General features: G+C 40.4%; 2 protein-coding genes across 2 annotated transcripts; both read right to left on the bottom strand.

Annotated features, from left to right (window-relative positions):
• Positions 1 to 897: 897 nt before the first annotated feature.
• calr3b (calreticulin 3b) lies at positions 898 to 4,660 on the bottom strand. Its single transcript, XM_062404145.1, has 9 exons — positions 4,501 to 4,660; positions 3,980 to 4,081; positions 3,152 to 3,355; positions 2,965 to 3,059; positions 2,652 to 2,861; positions 2,423 to 2,536; positions 2,196 to 2,339; positions 2,013 to 2,105; positions 898 to 1,901 (listed from the first exon to the last, which is right to left on the bottom strand). Exons 1-9 carry the CDS (start codon positions 4,586 to 4,588, stop codon positions 1,668 to 1,670), a joined length of 1,284 nt encoding a protein of 427 aa, XP_062260129.1. The 5' UTR covers positions 4,589 to 4,660; the 3' UTR covers positions 898 to 1,667.
• A 2,556-nt stretch (positions 4,661 to 7,216) lies between these two features.
• Positions 7,217 to 14,415, bottom strand: rx2 (retinal homeobox gene 2). Its single transcript, XM_062403662.1, has 4 exons — positions 14,301 to 14,415; positions 13,230 to 13,728; positions 10,150 to 10,406; positions 7,217 to 9,517 (listed from the first exon to the last, which is right to left on the bottom strand). Exons 2-4 carry the CDS (start codon positions 13,510 to 13,512, stop codon positions 9,080 to 9,082), a joined length of 978 nt encoding a protein of 325 aa, XP_062259646.1. The 5' UTR covers positions 13,513 to 13,728; positions 14,301 to 14,415; the 3' UTR covers positions 7,217 to 9,079.
• Between the last annotated feature and the right edge of the window lie 2,419 nt (positions 14,416 to 16,834).

The following is a 16,834-nucleotide window of genomic DNA, read 5'->3' as shown; positions in this document are numbered from 1 at the left end:
GTCTGACATTTATTCTCACTTCTGTAAGAGCAAGGAAGTATAAAATAAATATAATTTAAATTATATATAAAATTGAAACAGAATATATACAGTGGAATGCATTGCACATAAGCCATGGAATTCCACAGATAGGAGTGAGTAATAAATGCATAATAGATATCGTAAAATATTTATCAAAGACAGGAAGTCTCCAATCTTTCCTTACAACCCTTTTTAATTGACGTGTGTGTTATTGTCTTGTAAGTTGATCTCTGGACTCGTTAACGTATAATTCAGACTTTGTTTTTGCACTACTTTATGTTGTTATTCAACATGAAAAGTTTATTTGTGGTTGAAGTTGATGCAACCTTCAAGTAACGTTTCTACAGCGTCTTTACATGTTTAAAAAGAGTCACTGAAACACTAAAGGTAAAGTTTTTACATTGAAGAGATAAGTATTGTTTGACTTGGCCGCAAGCCTGCTTTAACTACTGAGCATGTTAAACTCAATGAGGATTAAACAACCATTGTTGAAGAAGTGCACTTTTGTATTATTTCACTTTGATGCATTCAACTTTCATTCATTCAGCCACCAGGGGGCATTCAAGAAGCTTTGGTTTCATTTTTGGGGAGCCGTCATACAGTCCATCCTTAAACACAATCTGTGCTCTTGAGCAACAGAGACAGAGGTCAAATTACCCACCCAGCAGCGTGGGCAGCTGGCCCTCAAATTTTTTGGGATATTCTCACCGCTCCAGTCCTAGTACATTTATTTTTCTGTCAATATTTTGTTTTTAATGACATTGTTTAGTGAGGTTGCATCTTGTCAAGAAACAACCCGATTATGGTATTGCAGCAGCGCTACTGACTGGTTTCTGGACATGCATATAATTAAAAAAAAACATGACAATAAGGCAATATGGTTATAATCTTTTAATAAAAACTTTGGTATCAATAACATTCTGTCCAATAAAAATAGGTTTGACCCTAATTGATGTCACGTGTCATACCATGGGCTCACTCACTTCCGTTTCTCCAGACTTACAGGAAACAATGCATGTCGAATCACATGTTGAATTCATTTCAATGTAAGAAAACATTTACACTTGGGATACCATTCAATTGTGCCTTAAAGAGTGTAGAAAGGAAAATAAAAACTCAGTGCCAAAGACATAACCAAAATAAGTTACACTACAGACTGGAATTCTGTATTTTGTGATTATTTTTACTGTAAACTTTACAGTTTTTTTTGTTTCAGCCAAGCTGAAAAGAATTTTTAAGTCAACACATGATTGTCTCTACTCTCCGCTGATCACAATTTGCCATATCAAACTTTAAATCACAGATGAGTGAGTGTGCAAAGGGAATCTGCAAATAACATGAATGTGTAAATCAAGGGAAAACAAATCTAGAAAACAGAAGATGTCAGTGCCTCCTTGTTTTCTGTTTTGACAAAACGAGGGATGGACTTTGTCATCAGAAAAACCATATAAATCAACAGGGCAACATCAAGACCAAAATGAAAGAGAAACTATGTCCGTTAACACCCACCTGCCCCACTTCACTACATTTGCCCCCCAAGTTGGGTCGTGTCCAGATCTCAGGGAAAGGATGCACAGCAGCCACATTACCCCTGGGGAATACAGGACAGAGTTTCTAAAAAGGAGGGACAGAAAATCTCTGACTCCTTAAAGCTCATCTTTAAGTTTTGCTTCCTCTTCATCCATTTCTGAAAGTGCCTCTTCCATTGCATCCTTTGAGTCTTCCTCATCCTCCTCATCTTCTTCTTCCTCTTCATCCTCATCCTCTTCTGCGGCTTCTTCTTCTTCAGCTTCCGCTTCGATATCTTGCTCTTTGTTCTTCGCATCCTCTTCTTTACGTTTCAGGTCATCTTGCTCCTGCTTCATTTTCTTCTCTGGTTCCTGTGAGGAAAGTTAAGATAATTACAAACCGTGTCCCTGGTTGATGTATTCGGTTTCTCTCCGACAATAGTTTCATGTGTTGTGTATATAACAAAATGTATATCAATCTACCTTTGTGGCACCCCATGTCTCGTTTCCTATCTCCTCTGCTTCCTTCACGTCATCGGAGATGAGGAAGTTGTCAAAAATGGTACCGGATTTCACCTGAGATGAAAAGTAAAACGTGTTAAACTGGTGTTACATATCACTGAAACACTAACAGTACTATCTAAAGAGGATCTCTTTCTCTCTCACCTGCCACAGATCAAGACCTAACACTCCAATGTTATCGAACTTGTAGATGGTGGAATCTGCACTGTATTCAGGATTGTCAATCTCGGGATGCACCCATGTTCCTTTGTAGTTGGGGTTGTCGATCTGTTTGGGTTTCCATTCTCCCTGTAACAATAAATGTTTGTGAGTCATTAACACTGTAATTTTTGGCATTTCTCAGAACGTTCATATACATTATTTTAACCTACCTTGTACTCTGGGTTGGGGATCATGGGGGGCTCCCACTCTCCATCCATGTCCACGTCCCAGTCTTCAGGCTTTTTAGCATCAGGGTCCGGAATGTTTTCAGGTTTGTCCCACTCCTAGAGAGGAAAACACACAACTGTGAATGAAAGCTCCTTAAAGCCCAGGACTCCAGTGGAAACCCTGTAAACATTTCAGATTGATATGCATGATTACAACAGTAAGCTCATCTACCTCAGGTTTGACGTCTTCAGCATCGTCGATCTTGGCACGATCATCCCAGTCCTCTGGCTTCTTGGCCTCAGGGTCCTTAACCTTCTTAGGAGGCAGGAGGTCCCAGTCTTCCTCCAGGCTGCCAGACTCCACCTTCTCATTGTCAATTTTCACTTCATAGGTCTGATCGGGATTCAGGATCAGTGTGTACAGGTGGCTCAACTCATCATCCTGCAAGAAAAAGATGTGATTAGATGGATCTACTGGAGCAGAGGCGATTGCATTTAGCATTTTATTAAGGTTTATAAAAAACTAATTTAAAAGTCTGAATTACCTTGCACTTGATCTCTTTCTTGATTAGGTGATTCTTGCCTTTGTAGTTGAAGATGACATGGACTTTCTTGGTGCTGTAGCCACAGATATCAGGACCTGAGGGAAATAAATTGAATAACAACATTTAGCAAATCTTGTAATTGTAACTATTCAGTTTATTTATCATTACTGTGAACATCACCACTTACCAAACATGATGTAGTATGAAGAGTCTCCATGCATTGCAGTCTGTTCCAAATCGGCAGGGAAGACCTTCACGTAGCCACCGCCGCAGTCGATCTTCTGCTCGTGCTTCACAGTGAACTGAATGACCAGGGACTTGCCCTCGTTGCTGAACGGCTCAAATCGGACAGAGGAGGCATAGAACCGAGCATCCTGGCTGGTCTGGAGACCTGAAATACAAGTTACACAAAGAACTATTTAGCAAAACAGGTTCTCTTTAGCGAACGTTACAAATATTCCCAAACTCCAAGATAACAGCGTCGGAATGCCTCTGATGCTGCCGGAAAATTCTGGGTTGGGCATTTAGTTAAACCAGTTACTGAGGTTAAGTGTCTTGTTTAATTCAGTAAATACTAAAGCTGTAGAATCAAGTCGCATCTGACAAACAAACTTCTTCCAAAGATCAGAGGAGACGGAAATGCTGTACTGATAATTTGAAATGTAAATGTAATAACCCACCTGTTCACTCTGGTGTTCATAAAGCATTTCACAATTTTATAATTTTACCATCTATTTCACAGATAAGGCCATTTTGTTTTTACTCAACTTACTTTCACTTTCTCTTATAGTCTACTTTTCTATTATCTATTACTTTGTACTGCATTTATCTCTAAATCCAAATGTTTTTAACAGACCTATGTTTTTTCGATGACTTCGAAGTGTATTGGATTTGTTGAGCTCTTATACTTTGATCTCTCAGACTTTACCCCAAAATACCTTTACGGATCTTTGAGGCCCTAATGCAAATACAGTTGATTATCGTGTGAAGATACGTGGAGTAAAACCTCATTTACCTTTGTCCTTCTCTGCGTCTCCGTAGAAGTTCCCAGCCGTCAGTTTCCACTCTCCGTAGTCAGACTTGTGTTTGGAGCTCACCCAGCGACTTCTCCATTCATCTGCACACACCAGGAGCAGGTTAAACCCCGGAGGAAGCGTCCAGACACACGCAGACACCTCAAGATAACACTCACACAACAAATACAACCTTCCCTGCAGGTTTAACCCATTTAAAAAAAAATAAAAACACATGCAGACTCCATAACTTGGGACTGGAACGTGTAACTTCAGCTGGGTGGGACGTCGCGTCTGCTAGCTAGCTTCGGGGCCTTTGCTAAATTGAGCTAGCTAGCAGACTAGATATCGCATGAAAATTAGACGTCTGGTGTTAACACTTGATTCCGTGAACACAGGGACATTTCGATATCAAACACAAATTAACAATTCACAGGTTAAATGCGAGGAATGAATTTCACACACGATTTGGATTTTAACCCCAAACCAGCTCGTGTTGAGCAGAACCAAACTGGGAACTCACCACCGTCCAGGAACTCTTCCCGCAGGTACACCTTAGCATGTGCACAGTAAAGCGCCACGACCACCGCTGCTACACCGAGGACCTTCATCGTTCTTCTGCCCCACGCGAGCTGCTGCTGCCGGGGAAGTCTCTGCTGGATGAAAACCGAGAGGAGGAAGAGAAGGAGGATTTTAGAGTCGCTCCAGCGAACAGATGTCTCCCTGTCATTGGCCGGAGACGCGCCGTGGCTGGACCAATCACAGGAGACCACGAAACATATGTCTTCCGCGGTCTACTGATCCGGAATCGGTTGTGTTATGTCCAACGTGTTGTTGTGGGAGACAGTCGGTAGAGGGCGCCAAATACTAAGGTCCCTGATGTTAGCTTAGCCTCTGTTGGGTTATCAAAAAGTCAAAGCTGACATCCAGGGTAAGATAGAAATCAGACATAATGAGCTGTACTAATTATTAACAGCTCTGACCTTTAGCCTTTACTTTTAGATGAGCCACTTAGAAGCTTGATTACTGTTATAGTGGCTCAAAAGTTAAATATAACTAGCATTTGGGTCCCTGCCTGAAGTGTAATTCATTTACAAGTGTGCACATTGCATATTGTTGTGTGTTGCCCAATTGTATTGTCTCATAGACTCATAGATATAAAGCATAAGGGATCTCTGAACTGTGAACCAGTTCTCCTGTTGAAACCTTAACTTTCATTAAACGAGGCTCACCTGAAACTGCCTCGAGCCCCCTCCCACTTTGAAAACCTGTGGCCTACACTCATGGATATATTATAAGACCTTTTATATTGTATCATATATAAGACCTTATTTTATTTACTACTACTACTACTTAAAATATGAATTTTAAGTTAGAATTTTTCAAAATGAGTGACAAGAATATTGATGAGTATCAGGGTTCGTTGAACATGTATGAGTCATCAGGAGTTATTGGGTGAATGGTCAAGTCAATATTAAAGTTTCACTATGTAAAACGCAGTGACTTCTAGTGGTGAAGCTGCATATTGCAGCTGAACACCCCTCACCTCACCCTCCCCTTCCAAACATGACAGAGAACCTGTGGCAGCCTTCAGTCGTCATTAAAACTCCGTAGAGAGGACCTGCTCCTGATGTAAATATAAAGTTTTTAAAATAACGGGCCCATTCTGGATGTAGAAAATTACAATTTGTACAATTTAGATGAAACACACATAAGGGAAAACATCACTAGAATTACTTTATATTAAATATCTGCCAATAGATCCCTCTCACCTAATTCCTAAACACTGGACCCTTAAGCCATTGACACAGGCACTGGTGCATGTCAGGCCCATGCTTGTAAGGCAAGTAACTGTTTGAGTGACATGTGCACCTCCTCAAAGTAAAGAGTGGGATGAAGACGAGCAACTGGCGCCAGCCATTAACCCCCATCCCCCCACCCCCCGGACACACACACACACACATACACATGCGCACGCACATAAACTCTGCAATTATGTCAAGAGGGGAAAATGGTGTCCCTTTGAAAAGTGTTCTTAATCAAACCCAATTATTTCCGCTCTTTTCACTTATTATTTCCACCATAGACCACGTCCCGCCAGTCAGCCTGTTAACTAGAGCCCGGGCCCCAGCGAAGGTCATGCTTGGCCAAGCAAAATAACATAATAATAATTACGAGGTCTGAGTGCGTCTCTTGTAATTTCAGGATGTTGCTACGTTGAGTCTTTTTGACAAAGGTGTGGTGAGAGAGGTTATCACTAAATATAGCATGGTCAAACACTTCTCATCTACATGCCTCTGCTGATTTATTATGCCAAACTGCTCAGGCATTAAAATGGTGTGAAACCTTAGTGATTTCTCTCCTTGCAAAAATAATAGGAGGGCGGAGGGAGCAAGAAACAAACTCTTGTCTCTGTCTAAAATTGCTCATACAGTATAGACATTGGGTTAAATACATACATTCACCTTTTTTCATTTTTTGATTTGTATTCTAAAAGATCAAACATCCAGGTTTTAACTCTTAAAAAATACTTAACTTGCATCTAAAGTAAAATACAGCTTTTGTGCAACATTATCTAATCAAATATAGTCATAATAACTCTTTGTAGTAACCATGGACATATTTGTTTTTGCTATCACCAACTCAGATGAACTGTTCACGCCATTGTTACTTTTAATATCTTCACTGTTACACATACCTATTCAGCCTGTTGTTTCTGTCGTTAACATTTTTCTAATTTATTTGAAGATAGAAGAAGTTGATAGAAGTAGTGAAGTATCTGACAGACGCAGCTAATTTATGTCAACTTAAATTGCTGAATATTATAGATTGAGTTGTTACTCATGTGTTGCTGCAAAATGCTGCAAAAAAGACCACTGCTCAAACCTTTATCCCAAAATAAATTGGGGCAGTTAAGCCACACAGGCTACTGGAGGGCAATTAAGGCTTGAGCCCTTGTGGCCTCTGCAGCCTAGCAGGCGGGGCCTCCTGACACCCCTGGTTGGGCCTGATGGAGTGGAGCCTCATCTGCCTAACGGCCTGGCAAAGCTCCACAGGCCTGGGCGAACACAACAGGCCTCCATCAGGCCAGCTTGCTCTGTCACAGCTTACATGGCCTATTGTATGTGGGCGCTCATTAATGGCACTAAGTCATGTTGGTGGCTCACTAATGGATGTGTGCAAAGAAAAACAAGGTCTACAATCAAAGTGCTTCTACAGTAGTGCTACTGTAACTTTATTCTATGTTTTGCACATGGAAAAAAGGATATCACAGTTTAAAAACCTGGAAGAACTAGAAATTAGTATACAATGATACTGAAAACAGATGAAAAAAATAACAAACATCCACAAATATTTATAAATGTTTCTTCTAGTAAAAAGAAAAGTTCCTTCTTATTTCTTTGGCCTTTTCGTCCACTGGTGTGAACAGGGATTAGAACAAAACAAACAGCAAAACCTATACAACTGTGGATGATGCCATTTCTAAAGGCTGCGATATACAGACAATTGAGGACAGTGTTATCGATGGAGTCGTATTGATTCAGGTATTGATCAACTTAACGACATGACACATTTTGATAAAAGGATGGGGGAGACGCGCAGCAAGATCTTTTCCCTCGAGTCCATGGAACAAAACGTAATTTGATTTATTGATTTAGAGCCACAGAAGAAATCCTAATCATGAAAAAGGTTGTTTTGCTAACACAGCAGCCTTCGACATCAGTTTAATGCATAAACATAAAAAAGAAACACGTTGTCATCTCCTCCCATTTGTGGTCCAACAGTTTTTATCAGACTGTGCTATTTTCAAGAGGTACGAGGGGCTGCCAGCATCCATTAACTTTCTCAACTTAAATCCATTTGACTCAAGTGACTATTGTATCAACAATGTAATAAGAAGCATCCTTTACCAATAAGGATGAAGATCCAGACCATAGAAGAATAACACTGGTATGTAGTGTTGTATCTGTAAATTAGAAATAAAATAAACGAGCAAGTTTGAGGGGGGGTTAATTAAAAGGGGTTTTCAGGGGCATCTGAGGGCATGCTGTCTATGGCTGAAAATCCGGGGTTAATCGCTTTAAAAGCAGTAATTAGGTGTTAAGAGGTATGCTTGTCTGTTTAAATTAGCCCTCGAACCAGATTATGCTCTCTGACTTCCGATAACCTCCCCCATTCAAACTCCATGCTCTCCAAAAGGCCATTTTGATGCTTTAAAAAAGGCAATCATATTGCTTTTTAACCCAAATTACAATAATGAGATGAAACTTTCTTGCATACGAAAGTACAGTAAAAAATAAAAAAATAAATGGACAAAGTGAAAAAGCCAACTAATCAGATTTACATGGGGAAAAAACAAGTTTATACCAACAGTAACTATTTCTTGAAAATTAGATACCAACGAACACCCTGAAAGTGCAGTTCAGTGGCCATTAATGTTAACCTCATGTTATCACTTCAGGGAAACAGGAAGATCTGACACTCAGGTACCTGAGAGTTAGCTTCAGAAATTCTAAAGTATATTTCAACAAAAAGGTCAGAACGCCACTGGATTAAGACAGCAAACTTATATAAATGTTTTGAAATCTGTAAGTTATAACTCTAAATGGAAAAATGTTGCTAATACTGACCACATGGCTCTACTTAGTCTCTCATATACTATACTGTATTTCATTGTTTCAGTAAAATGTCTGAAACTGTTCAGAAATATACAAAATTAACAAGGACACTAATTTAAAGTGTCAAAACATTCACGTTGAAGATTTCCTCTCACTCCAAAAAAAAAAGAATATTCCCAAACATCTCGTGCTCAACCGAAATAATGACCACCAGAGATTTGATCATTATTCCTTGAGACCAAAAACCTTGTTTGGTCAAAATTAATAACTTTTTAAAGTGAATTTTTAAAACCCAAAAAATCACAAATCCAATTTGAGAGTTGCTTGTTAGCCTCGTTTAAAAAAAAAATAGCAGCCTCTCAAACGCCTTTGGTGTCATGTACTGTATCCTCTTCATCGGTACATGAAACTAACGCTAACTAAAAGCAGTTTGTAAACATTCACGGGAGCAGCTCAGAAAACCTTCCATAGTGCCGCGCCACATCACATGTGCTGCCAGGTTTTGTCCATCGACTGAATGTGCTCTTTGGCCTTCATCCTGAGTGCTGCGATGCTGGTACTCCTGTCATCCTCCATTGGGTATTTATCGTTGAAGCTGGGAGGGCACTGGTAAGCAGGTGGGCCCATGGGCTGCATACCTTGGACCATGCCAGACGGGTTGTTGAGAAAGCCATGGCTCTGATAGGCGGGCTGCAAGCCCTGCGGTGAACCCATAAACCCTGGGATGCTATGCATGGGAGTGGCACTGGACATGGGCGAGGTCAGCCAGGGATCCAGGGGCATGGCGTTGCCCACGGGACCAACGTTGGGAGGCATGGAGGGGCGACTGAAGGAGAGCATGGGGGAGTCGTGAAGCTTCATGGTGCTCGTGTCCATCTTTTCTTGACGTCGCCACTTGGCCCTTCGGTTCTGGAACCACACCTGGCCAGAGACAAATGAAATGAGATGAGATGCAGTGATGGCACTGAGACAGAAGAGAAGGAATACAATCATGAGACAAATACATATAAGAGGGGATTGTGTTGTGTGCCACTGTGTATTTTCCTTTATTATCATTATGTAGTGAAGAAGTCGGCCGCATTCCACTCCGTCACAGAGGTTATGTTGTTCACCCCTGTTAATTTGTTTGTTTGTGGTTTAGTTTGTTTATTTGTTGTCAGGAGGATTACGCACAATCGTCTCACCGGGCTTCCACGAAACTTGGTTGAGACAGAATGAGACATGGGCCGAGTAAGAAACGGTTATATTCTGTTGTGTAAAGACAGATTCCAGGATTATTTTATCTTTCATTTTCTTTAACATTGTGAGATAGGGTATTTTTTGTTGATGTTGTTTTTGTTTACATTTTCACAGATTTCCAAGTGAAGAATAACTGATCTTGATGACAAAGGCAGCCACATGTAAGGGACCGTGTTCAATTCTCAATTCGGCGTGGCTTGATTGAATTCAGGGGGACTCTTGGGCCGTGGCGATCTGAGCGTCACTCTAGTTTTATTGGATTCTGAAGCATGAATTGATTAAATGTGTCACTTTGGCGGTTTTGTAATCTTTACCTGAACTCGGACCTCGGGCAGGTTGACCTTCATCGCCAGCTCCTCGCGGCTGTAGACGTCCGGGTAGTGGGACTTCTCGAAGGCTCGCTCCAGCTCATGAAGCTGATAGGTGGTGAAGGTGGTGCGATTTCTTCTGTGTTTCTTCTTAGTGTGCTCCTCCTCTTTTAGAGTCTCCGGAGATCCCTCGCCATCGTCCACGCTCTTCTGCAGGTCGCTCATTTCTCCATCACACTTGTCACCTGAGAAAAGGTCAGATGCTGAAATGAAGAAGAGAAAACATAAATGATTTAGAAATCTTGTGTCTTAAATAACAACAACAGACACCCACTTGTTAATCTTCCTTGTTGGGGATTTACATCCATCAACACCTTTCAGAATTGATGTAACAACGACCAACTGGTGTGCAACTGGTATCAAGCCACTAAGCAGCCCTTAAATTTGGCAACACTGCCAAGTTAACAAATCTTATTTGGCAGAGTAAAGCCAATGACGTGAGGGCAGAGCAAGGTTGAGCTAAAAGAGCAATTAGGGATCTAAGTAAGTATACGGAGGCTACGACCTAAACCACAAAGCCAAATCCATCAGTTTAGGGGCCTCCCTGTGCATTACCCCACCAATAACATCACATATTAATTAATCTATGGGATTCAACACTTTACAGACATTAACTTCCTAAGTTACCTGACACCTTGTCACCAGAAGTTGATTTGCAGCTGTTGACGATATCCGACTATAAATCGTTTTTCGTGAACATGAAGACTTTAACAGTATTATGATCACTAGACCAAAAGCTTTCTTATTACATTCTATACTTGATTTACATCATATTGTATTTGATCTAGCTCGGGGCAAAAATATGTCACCAGGAGAAACCGTTTTTTACTCGTGTGATTGTGAATTATATCAAAATAAAAGTAATTTTTGGGATGTTCAATCTGATCAAAAAGTGAAACGTTAACTCCTCTCCTCACGATAAAACAGCTTAATGACTGATGAGCCTTTATAGGGTTGATGGTTTGGGAACCCCGGGGGTTCCGTGAGTCCAAATGACAACTTCTTTCACTGAATTCTTCCCCTGCAGTAATCCCATGGTAACAGATGCCACCAGTTAAAGCTGCGAGTGCCCGCCTCCCCTAATCTAACAAGGGACTTAAGTTGGCTTCTGCACAGGTGGAGTAAAGAGCCATATTGTGTGATCCAAGAAATTGATGTAGAGCATGTGAGCCATGTGTGTGTGTGCGTGTGTGATGCACCAATACTTTTTAATCTTATCACATCACTGGTCAACACATAACTGGTTTGTAATAAGAAGGACATCTGGCAGCAAAAGCTTTGTGGTCAGAGTTTGTTGTGATATTGAAAGCGTGATTATTATAAACATGAATATAGAATGAATAGGATGGATTCTTCTGAATGACAGCACATGTTTTCCTTATCAGCAGCTTCCTGAACTACGGTCATTGCATGTGGTCCCACCTGTGGTGTGACAAGACAATATTCACCCCATAGTGGGTTGAAGCCTGCAATATCAGGAGCAAATATTGATCAGCAAATGTGGTGATATAAATGTTAAGTTTCTTCACATGTTCACGTGTTTCCATTGAAATCAGATTCTGTGGCCAACTCGAATTATTTCTCTAGTGGAATCCAAGGAGAAACGTATCATTCCTGTCTCTTTCCTCTGTCAATATCCTGGTCCTCCATCGGACTCAAATGCTCCAGCCGAGCTCACCCACCATTTTCTGTCAGTTGTTTTCACTGTAGTCTGACGGTTATTGTACTGTTCGCATAAAGTCATTTTCTGCTATGATAATCGGCTGTGTATATTTGCCGCTTACGTGGATAACATTTCATATTCACACTGTGGCAGGTAAGAAGATTCAGTTTTTAGGGGTCCTCATGATGCATATGACATTATTTAGGCTGAATAATTTACACCAGGCCACAATCTGGCAATATGAGTAATGCATCACTTGTGGATTTGATGGTATCCTTGATTCTACAGTGCTTTAACTGCTCTTATTGTTGCTATAGCCAAGCTAAGCACATTTCAAGAGACAAAAACGGCATTATTTACATGAAATATTTCAAATAACATAGTATAAGTTTATAAGATTGCATACAGCAGTTGATCGTGTCAACCACATAGTATCTATTAACATCCCTGATTTACAGTGTGTAGCAATGATATAAACGACCACTGGCCTCCAAAGCTCTTACTTTCAGCCAGAGTCACCTGTTGGTCCACATTCACTCGTGCAAGAAGATCAATTCTAAGTTTCCCTGTTAGCAACAGATAAATTAGGCCGAATGGAGTTTTCTCATGATCATCATTTAAACAACAAGAGCACAAGTGAAGCTAATGACATTAACCTTCGCTCCCTGCCAGTCCGGTGTGTCGCTAACTCATCATCAGCTGCCATACGGGTATGACATGCCAGTGAAATGTATATAATAAGATGTACAAAGCATTCTTGGCTTCTTCTCGATAGATATAGAGCAGGTCAACAGAGAATCCTCATGTGATTTAGTCAGGCACGTTTTCTCTAATTTCAGAGCAACGTATTAGAGATGGGAGAAGAAAGTCAGGACTCAACAGCCTAGCTTGGACACTCAAGAGCAAAGCTATATCATGGTGTTGAGCAAGTTTGCTTCAGAGCCATTAGTGGATAATCCATCATTCTTCCACCGACTGGCCTTGCTATCGAGGTTTTTCTAGAGTAGCTACCTCAAATGTAAATATTATTCAAACCAAAATTGCATCTTTTTAGAGGGATGTACACAAATATACTGTAACACCACTGAATGTTGTTACTGTTTTATTAAACAAGCCATAATGACCAATAAAGACAGTGGTTGCGATAAGATGGCATTTAACTTATTAATGGAAGAGCACTCGTCCGAAGCAGTGGGAACACTTTGTGGGAGTATTGTATTCTATTCTCTGACTAACTTAGTTCCGCTCCAATTCCACTTGTTGCATGGTTCAAGACAATATGCCCTGAATTTATTACACTTCAAAGACATTTACTGGAGTTTCTGTTGTCGACAATAGCTTTTTTAAATCTCAAAAGACTCACCATGGTAGGAGGAATGCTGGGAGCTGTCGCCCAGTTCTGGAAGGTGCCCGTACGGGTCGAGCTGGACCTGCTTCTCAGAGTGATGAAGGTCTTCTCCGTTGGCTTTTTGTTCGTCACCATCTCCTACCGAATGGAGTAAAGGGTCCTGGTCTTTAGTGAATCCCAGTATGACATCGATACTGTGGACCCTGCCTCCACTGCTCGACCCGGCATTTTTTGAAATTTCATAGTTGTCCAGGCAACTATCGTCCACTATTCCAAGGGCCTCCATTGACAAATGCATCCGATCCTTTGTAAACACTTTTTCTCCTCCTCGAAAAACTTGGAATGTGACAAAGTGGGACTAAGCAAAGCAGCTGTTGAACCGAGCGCTTTAGGTTCTGCGTCACGTGCGATGGGGCAGATTTATGTGAAGCATAGGGGCCGTATCCTTTAAGGATAACTTCTGTGATGTTCAATACAGTGTTTCCACAGAAGCAGAGCAAACTTGCATCTTCGGCTGCAAGTGAAAAGACAAATACAGTACAGCTGTGAATTTACATTTAAAAAGTACTTATAAGTGCTCTGAACAAACTGTTTAGAAATTAGACATGATACCTGTATTACAGAGCAGTTTGACATGTTTTGTTTAAAATAAACTGCTTTAATAATGCATGTGAATATCCTCCATTAATCTCGTAACTCTCAACCATAAGAAAGGTCACAGAGGAATTCTGTTTAGGCATAATTCTTATTACTATTGATAATTACAGCCATAAACTTGTGTTGATGAGATAAAGTTAGAAAGAAAATATAATTTAGCATGTAGCAATCAAATTATCTTTCCAAATTGTTTTCCCATTGGTTTTTACTTTGACTCATCACATGTTAAAAGAGTTACTTCAGCTGAGAGTCGTTGGTTTATACACCCAAAGACGTTTGAGCCTTTTGACAGGCTGCAAAATACAAGCTGCATTTTTTCTATATATTTTTTAATCTTTTAATGAAATAATGAACCTTACAGAAACCTTTTTAAATCAGAAAATCTCAGAACTAACAGAAATCCCACGGATGAACATTAAGTAAACTTACCGCTCTTCAGGTTCCTGCAACGCACATGGTGTCTACATAGTCCATAAGTCGACTAATGACACTAACAACATGTAGTGTAGGCACTTGTTGCTCCCAGTTAAGTCCTTGAAATCCCCTGCACACAAGTGAGCAAAGGAGCGTCTGTTGGGAGCCCTCAGCAACAAGCACAGATAATGTTGTTCTCCTCTGGAAAAACTCTCCTTAACCACACAAGACACCAAAGCTTGCGGGGGAATGGTCGTAAAACCAAAGGGTTTAAGAGGTTTATTAATTGGAATCCTTCCCCTTTAAGAATGACTGACAGTTGTTTTCTGGTCAAGTAATTGCTCCAAATGTGTCCTGCATTCAGACCACAGAGGGAGGTCATTGCTAATGAAGCCTCCACAAAACTTTCTTTCAAAAAATCTATTGTCTGAAAGATAATGGCTCGTACTGAGAGTTTTCACTAATCCTTTCATTATAGACAATGTAAGGGAGAAAAGACACAGAGATGGACTTTTAATTTGAATGGCTACACACTGTTCATAAAATAGTTTAATTCAAGTGGGCACCTGATTCTTTATGGGCACCACTGCGTTTGGAGCGGCAGACTTTAATAATGAAATGAAACAAAGAGGTGAACACTCACGGTTTAAAGCAATTTTTTTTACACTACATTGATTCGTAGGGGAAAGGGAAGGGGCTTATTCTCGTTATAGTGGTTCTCTAATTAAGGAGTTTATCAAATCTATTTTTTATGGTTACTATAAATAGCACAGAACTAATGAGATGCCCCTGAACTTTAATAACAGACGACGGATGCTGCACGTTTCCTGGTTGGATCAGGAGGAGCAGCAACAAGGCAAATGAGAGATGAGTTAAAATGCAGGTCTAGAGAAGCAAAGTAATAAATGGACAATCCGCTAACCTACTTTAACCTAATTAGCCTAGTTTAACCTAATTAATTCAAACGCGACCAATTAGTGGACAAAACCAATGTTGAACCTGTTCCCAATTATCCTTTTAAAATGTCTCAGTTGCAACTATGACTCAGAATCATATTGATTTCATGGGTTGAATAAATAAACAAATAGCGTGGGCTGTCAGACTGTGAACTTGTTGTGCTTTCCTCCGATGGTTCCCAGTGGAATTGGTTTGGGGGCAACGGGGGTGTTGCATCCTGCAGCCTACACAGTTCTACTTGGCCAGTTGGCATAACCGAAGCTCTGGCAGCTCCAGTAGGTGTTGCAGAGATCAATCCCGTCCTTAATGAGCCTAAAGACTTCACTAGAGATTTCCTCTGACCTCACTCCTCCTATGTGGAAGATATATTTAGGAGCTCTTTGCACGCCAAACACAAACTCCAACGTGAAGAGTGCCGCCAAATTTTTGTGCATATCTAACACAAGAACACAAATTTGTACATTTTTAAGCATTGAGTAAAGTCTCGAGCATCAGAGCATCAAATCATTTAAAGATCATGTTTTATTTTTTATACCAACGTCATTTGAGTTTTTCTGGATTTAGACAAGGATCGAGGGTCAATCGTTTCACCATCTTCTCTAAATCAGAGTGACAAAGACGTCTTCACACTTCCTAGGAAGAGGGCATATGTCTAAGCAGCTGAGGAATTCTAAACGCCAACAAGTTTAAAGCCATCTGGCAACACTGGGCTGCGTTGCCAATGCTTCTATGGGCAGAATGCCTATGGGTTAAGTGGCTTTGGCCCTACACCTTTTCATGGTTTTCAAGGTTGTTTTCCAAGAGAGCAGAAACTGCAAGGCCTTTTACTTTTGCCTGAGACCCACACGCTTCCCTATCAGACACATGAAGTAAAGAAGTTAAAGATGCCTCTGTGGCAGGATTTACTGTGAAGTAGGTTGATACCATATGACGACGGTAAGACAGTCCAGCCATGTAAGGTGTTCTTTTGCTGAGTCAGCTTTTTCCAACTTTAACTATATGCACAAAATCCCCCTGGAAAAAACAACAAATTTTCATAACGATGTATTCATCAATTAATAAGATAATAATGCTACTTTTAATATCTTGCAAAACATTGAGAGGAGCATTAATTGCCTTAGTAAGCTGATATCATATGGATTTAGGGGATGATAATTAGTCTGATAATTAGTAAAGGAGGTGAGAATATTCACTGTGATTCTGTCCATTCATTTGTACACCAAGAGATTGATGGCTATAATTATCAGATGTGTGTGTGTGTGTGTGTGTGTGTGTGTGTGTGTGTGTGTGTGTGTGTGTGTACAGCATTCACATTATAAAAGAAGAGTTTGAAGTTTTTAATCATATTATATTCATTAATCATATACAGTGGCACTGATATCTATGTTATCAGTGCAGGTCAATCATTTGTATATATAGAATAGTTGGCATCTCAGTTGAATGAAGCATGTTGGTGATGCATTATTAAACCACTGGTGTATATCAGTGGTTCAGCTTCATTAATGGCTCAGTCCCATTAGCGTGCTAGCTTGTGTAATGCATGTTCCGGCCTCTTAGTGACTCACACATTGATGGGACTCAGCTTATGATGA

This window comes from Platichthys flesus, chromosome 14 (genome assembly GCF_949316205.1).
Source record: "Platichthys flesus chromosome 14, fPlaFle2.1, whole genome shotgun sequence".
In the NCBI taxonomy this organism is placed as follows: Eukaryota; Metazoa; Chordata; class Actinopteri; order Pleuronectiformes; family Pleuronectidae; genus Platichthys; species Platichthys flesus.
This window is presented reverse-complemented; position numbering and strand designations above follow the sequence as displayed.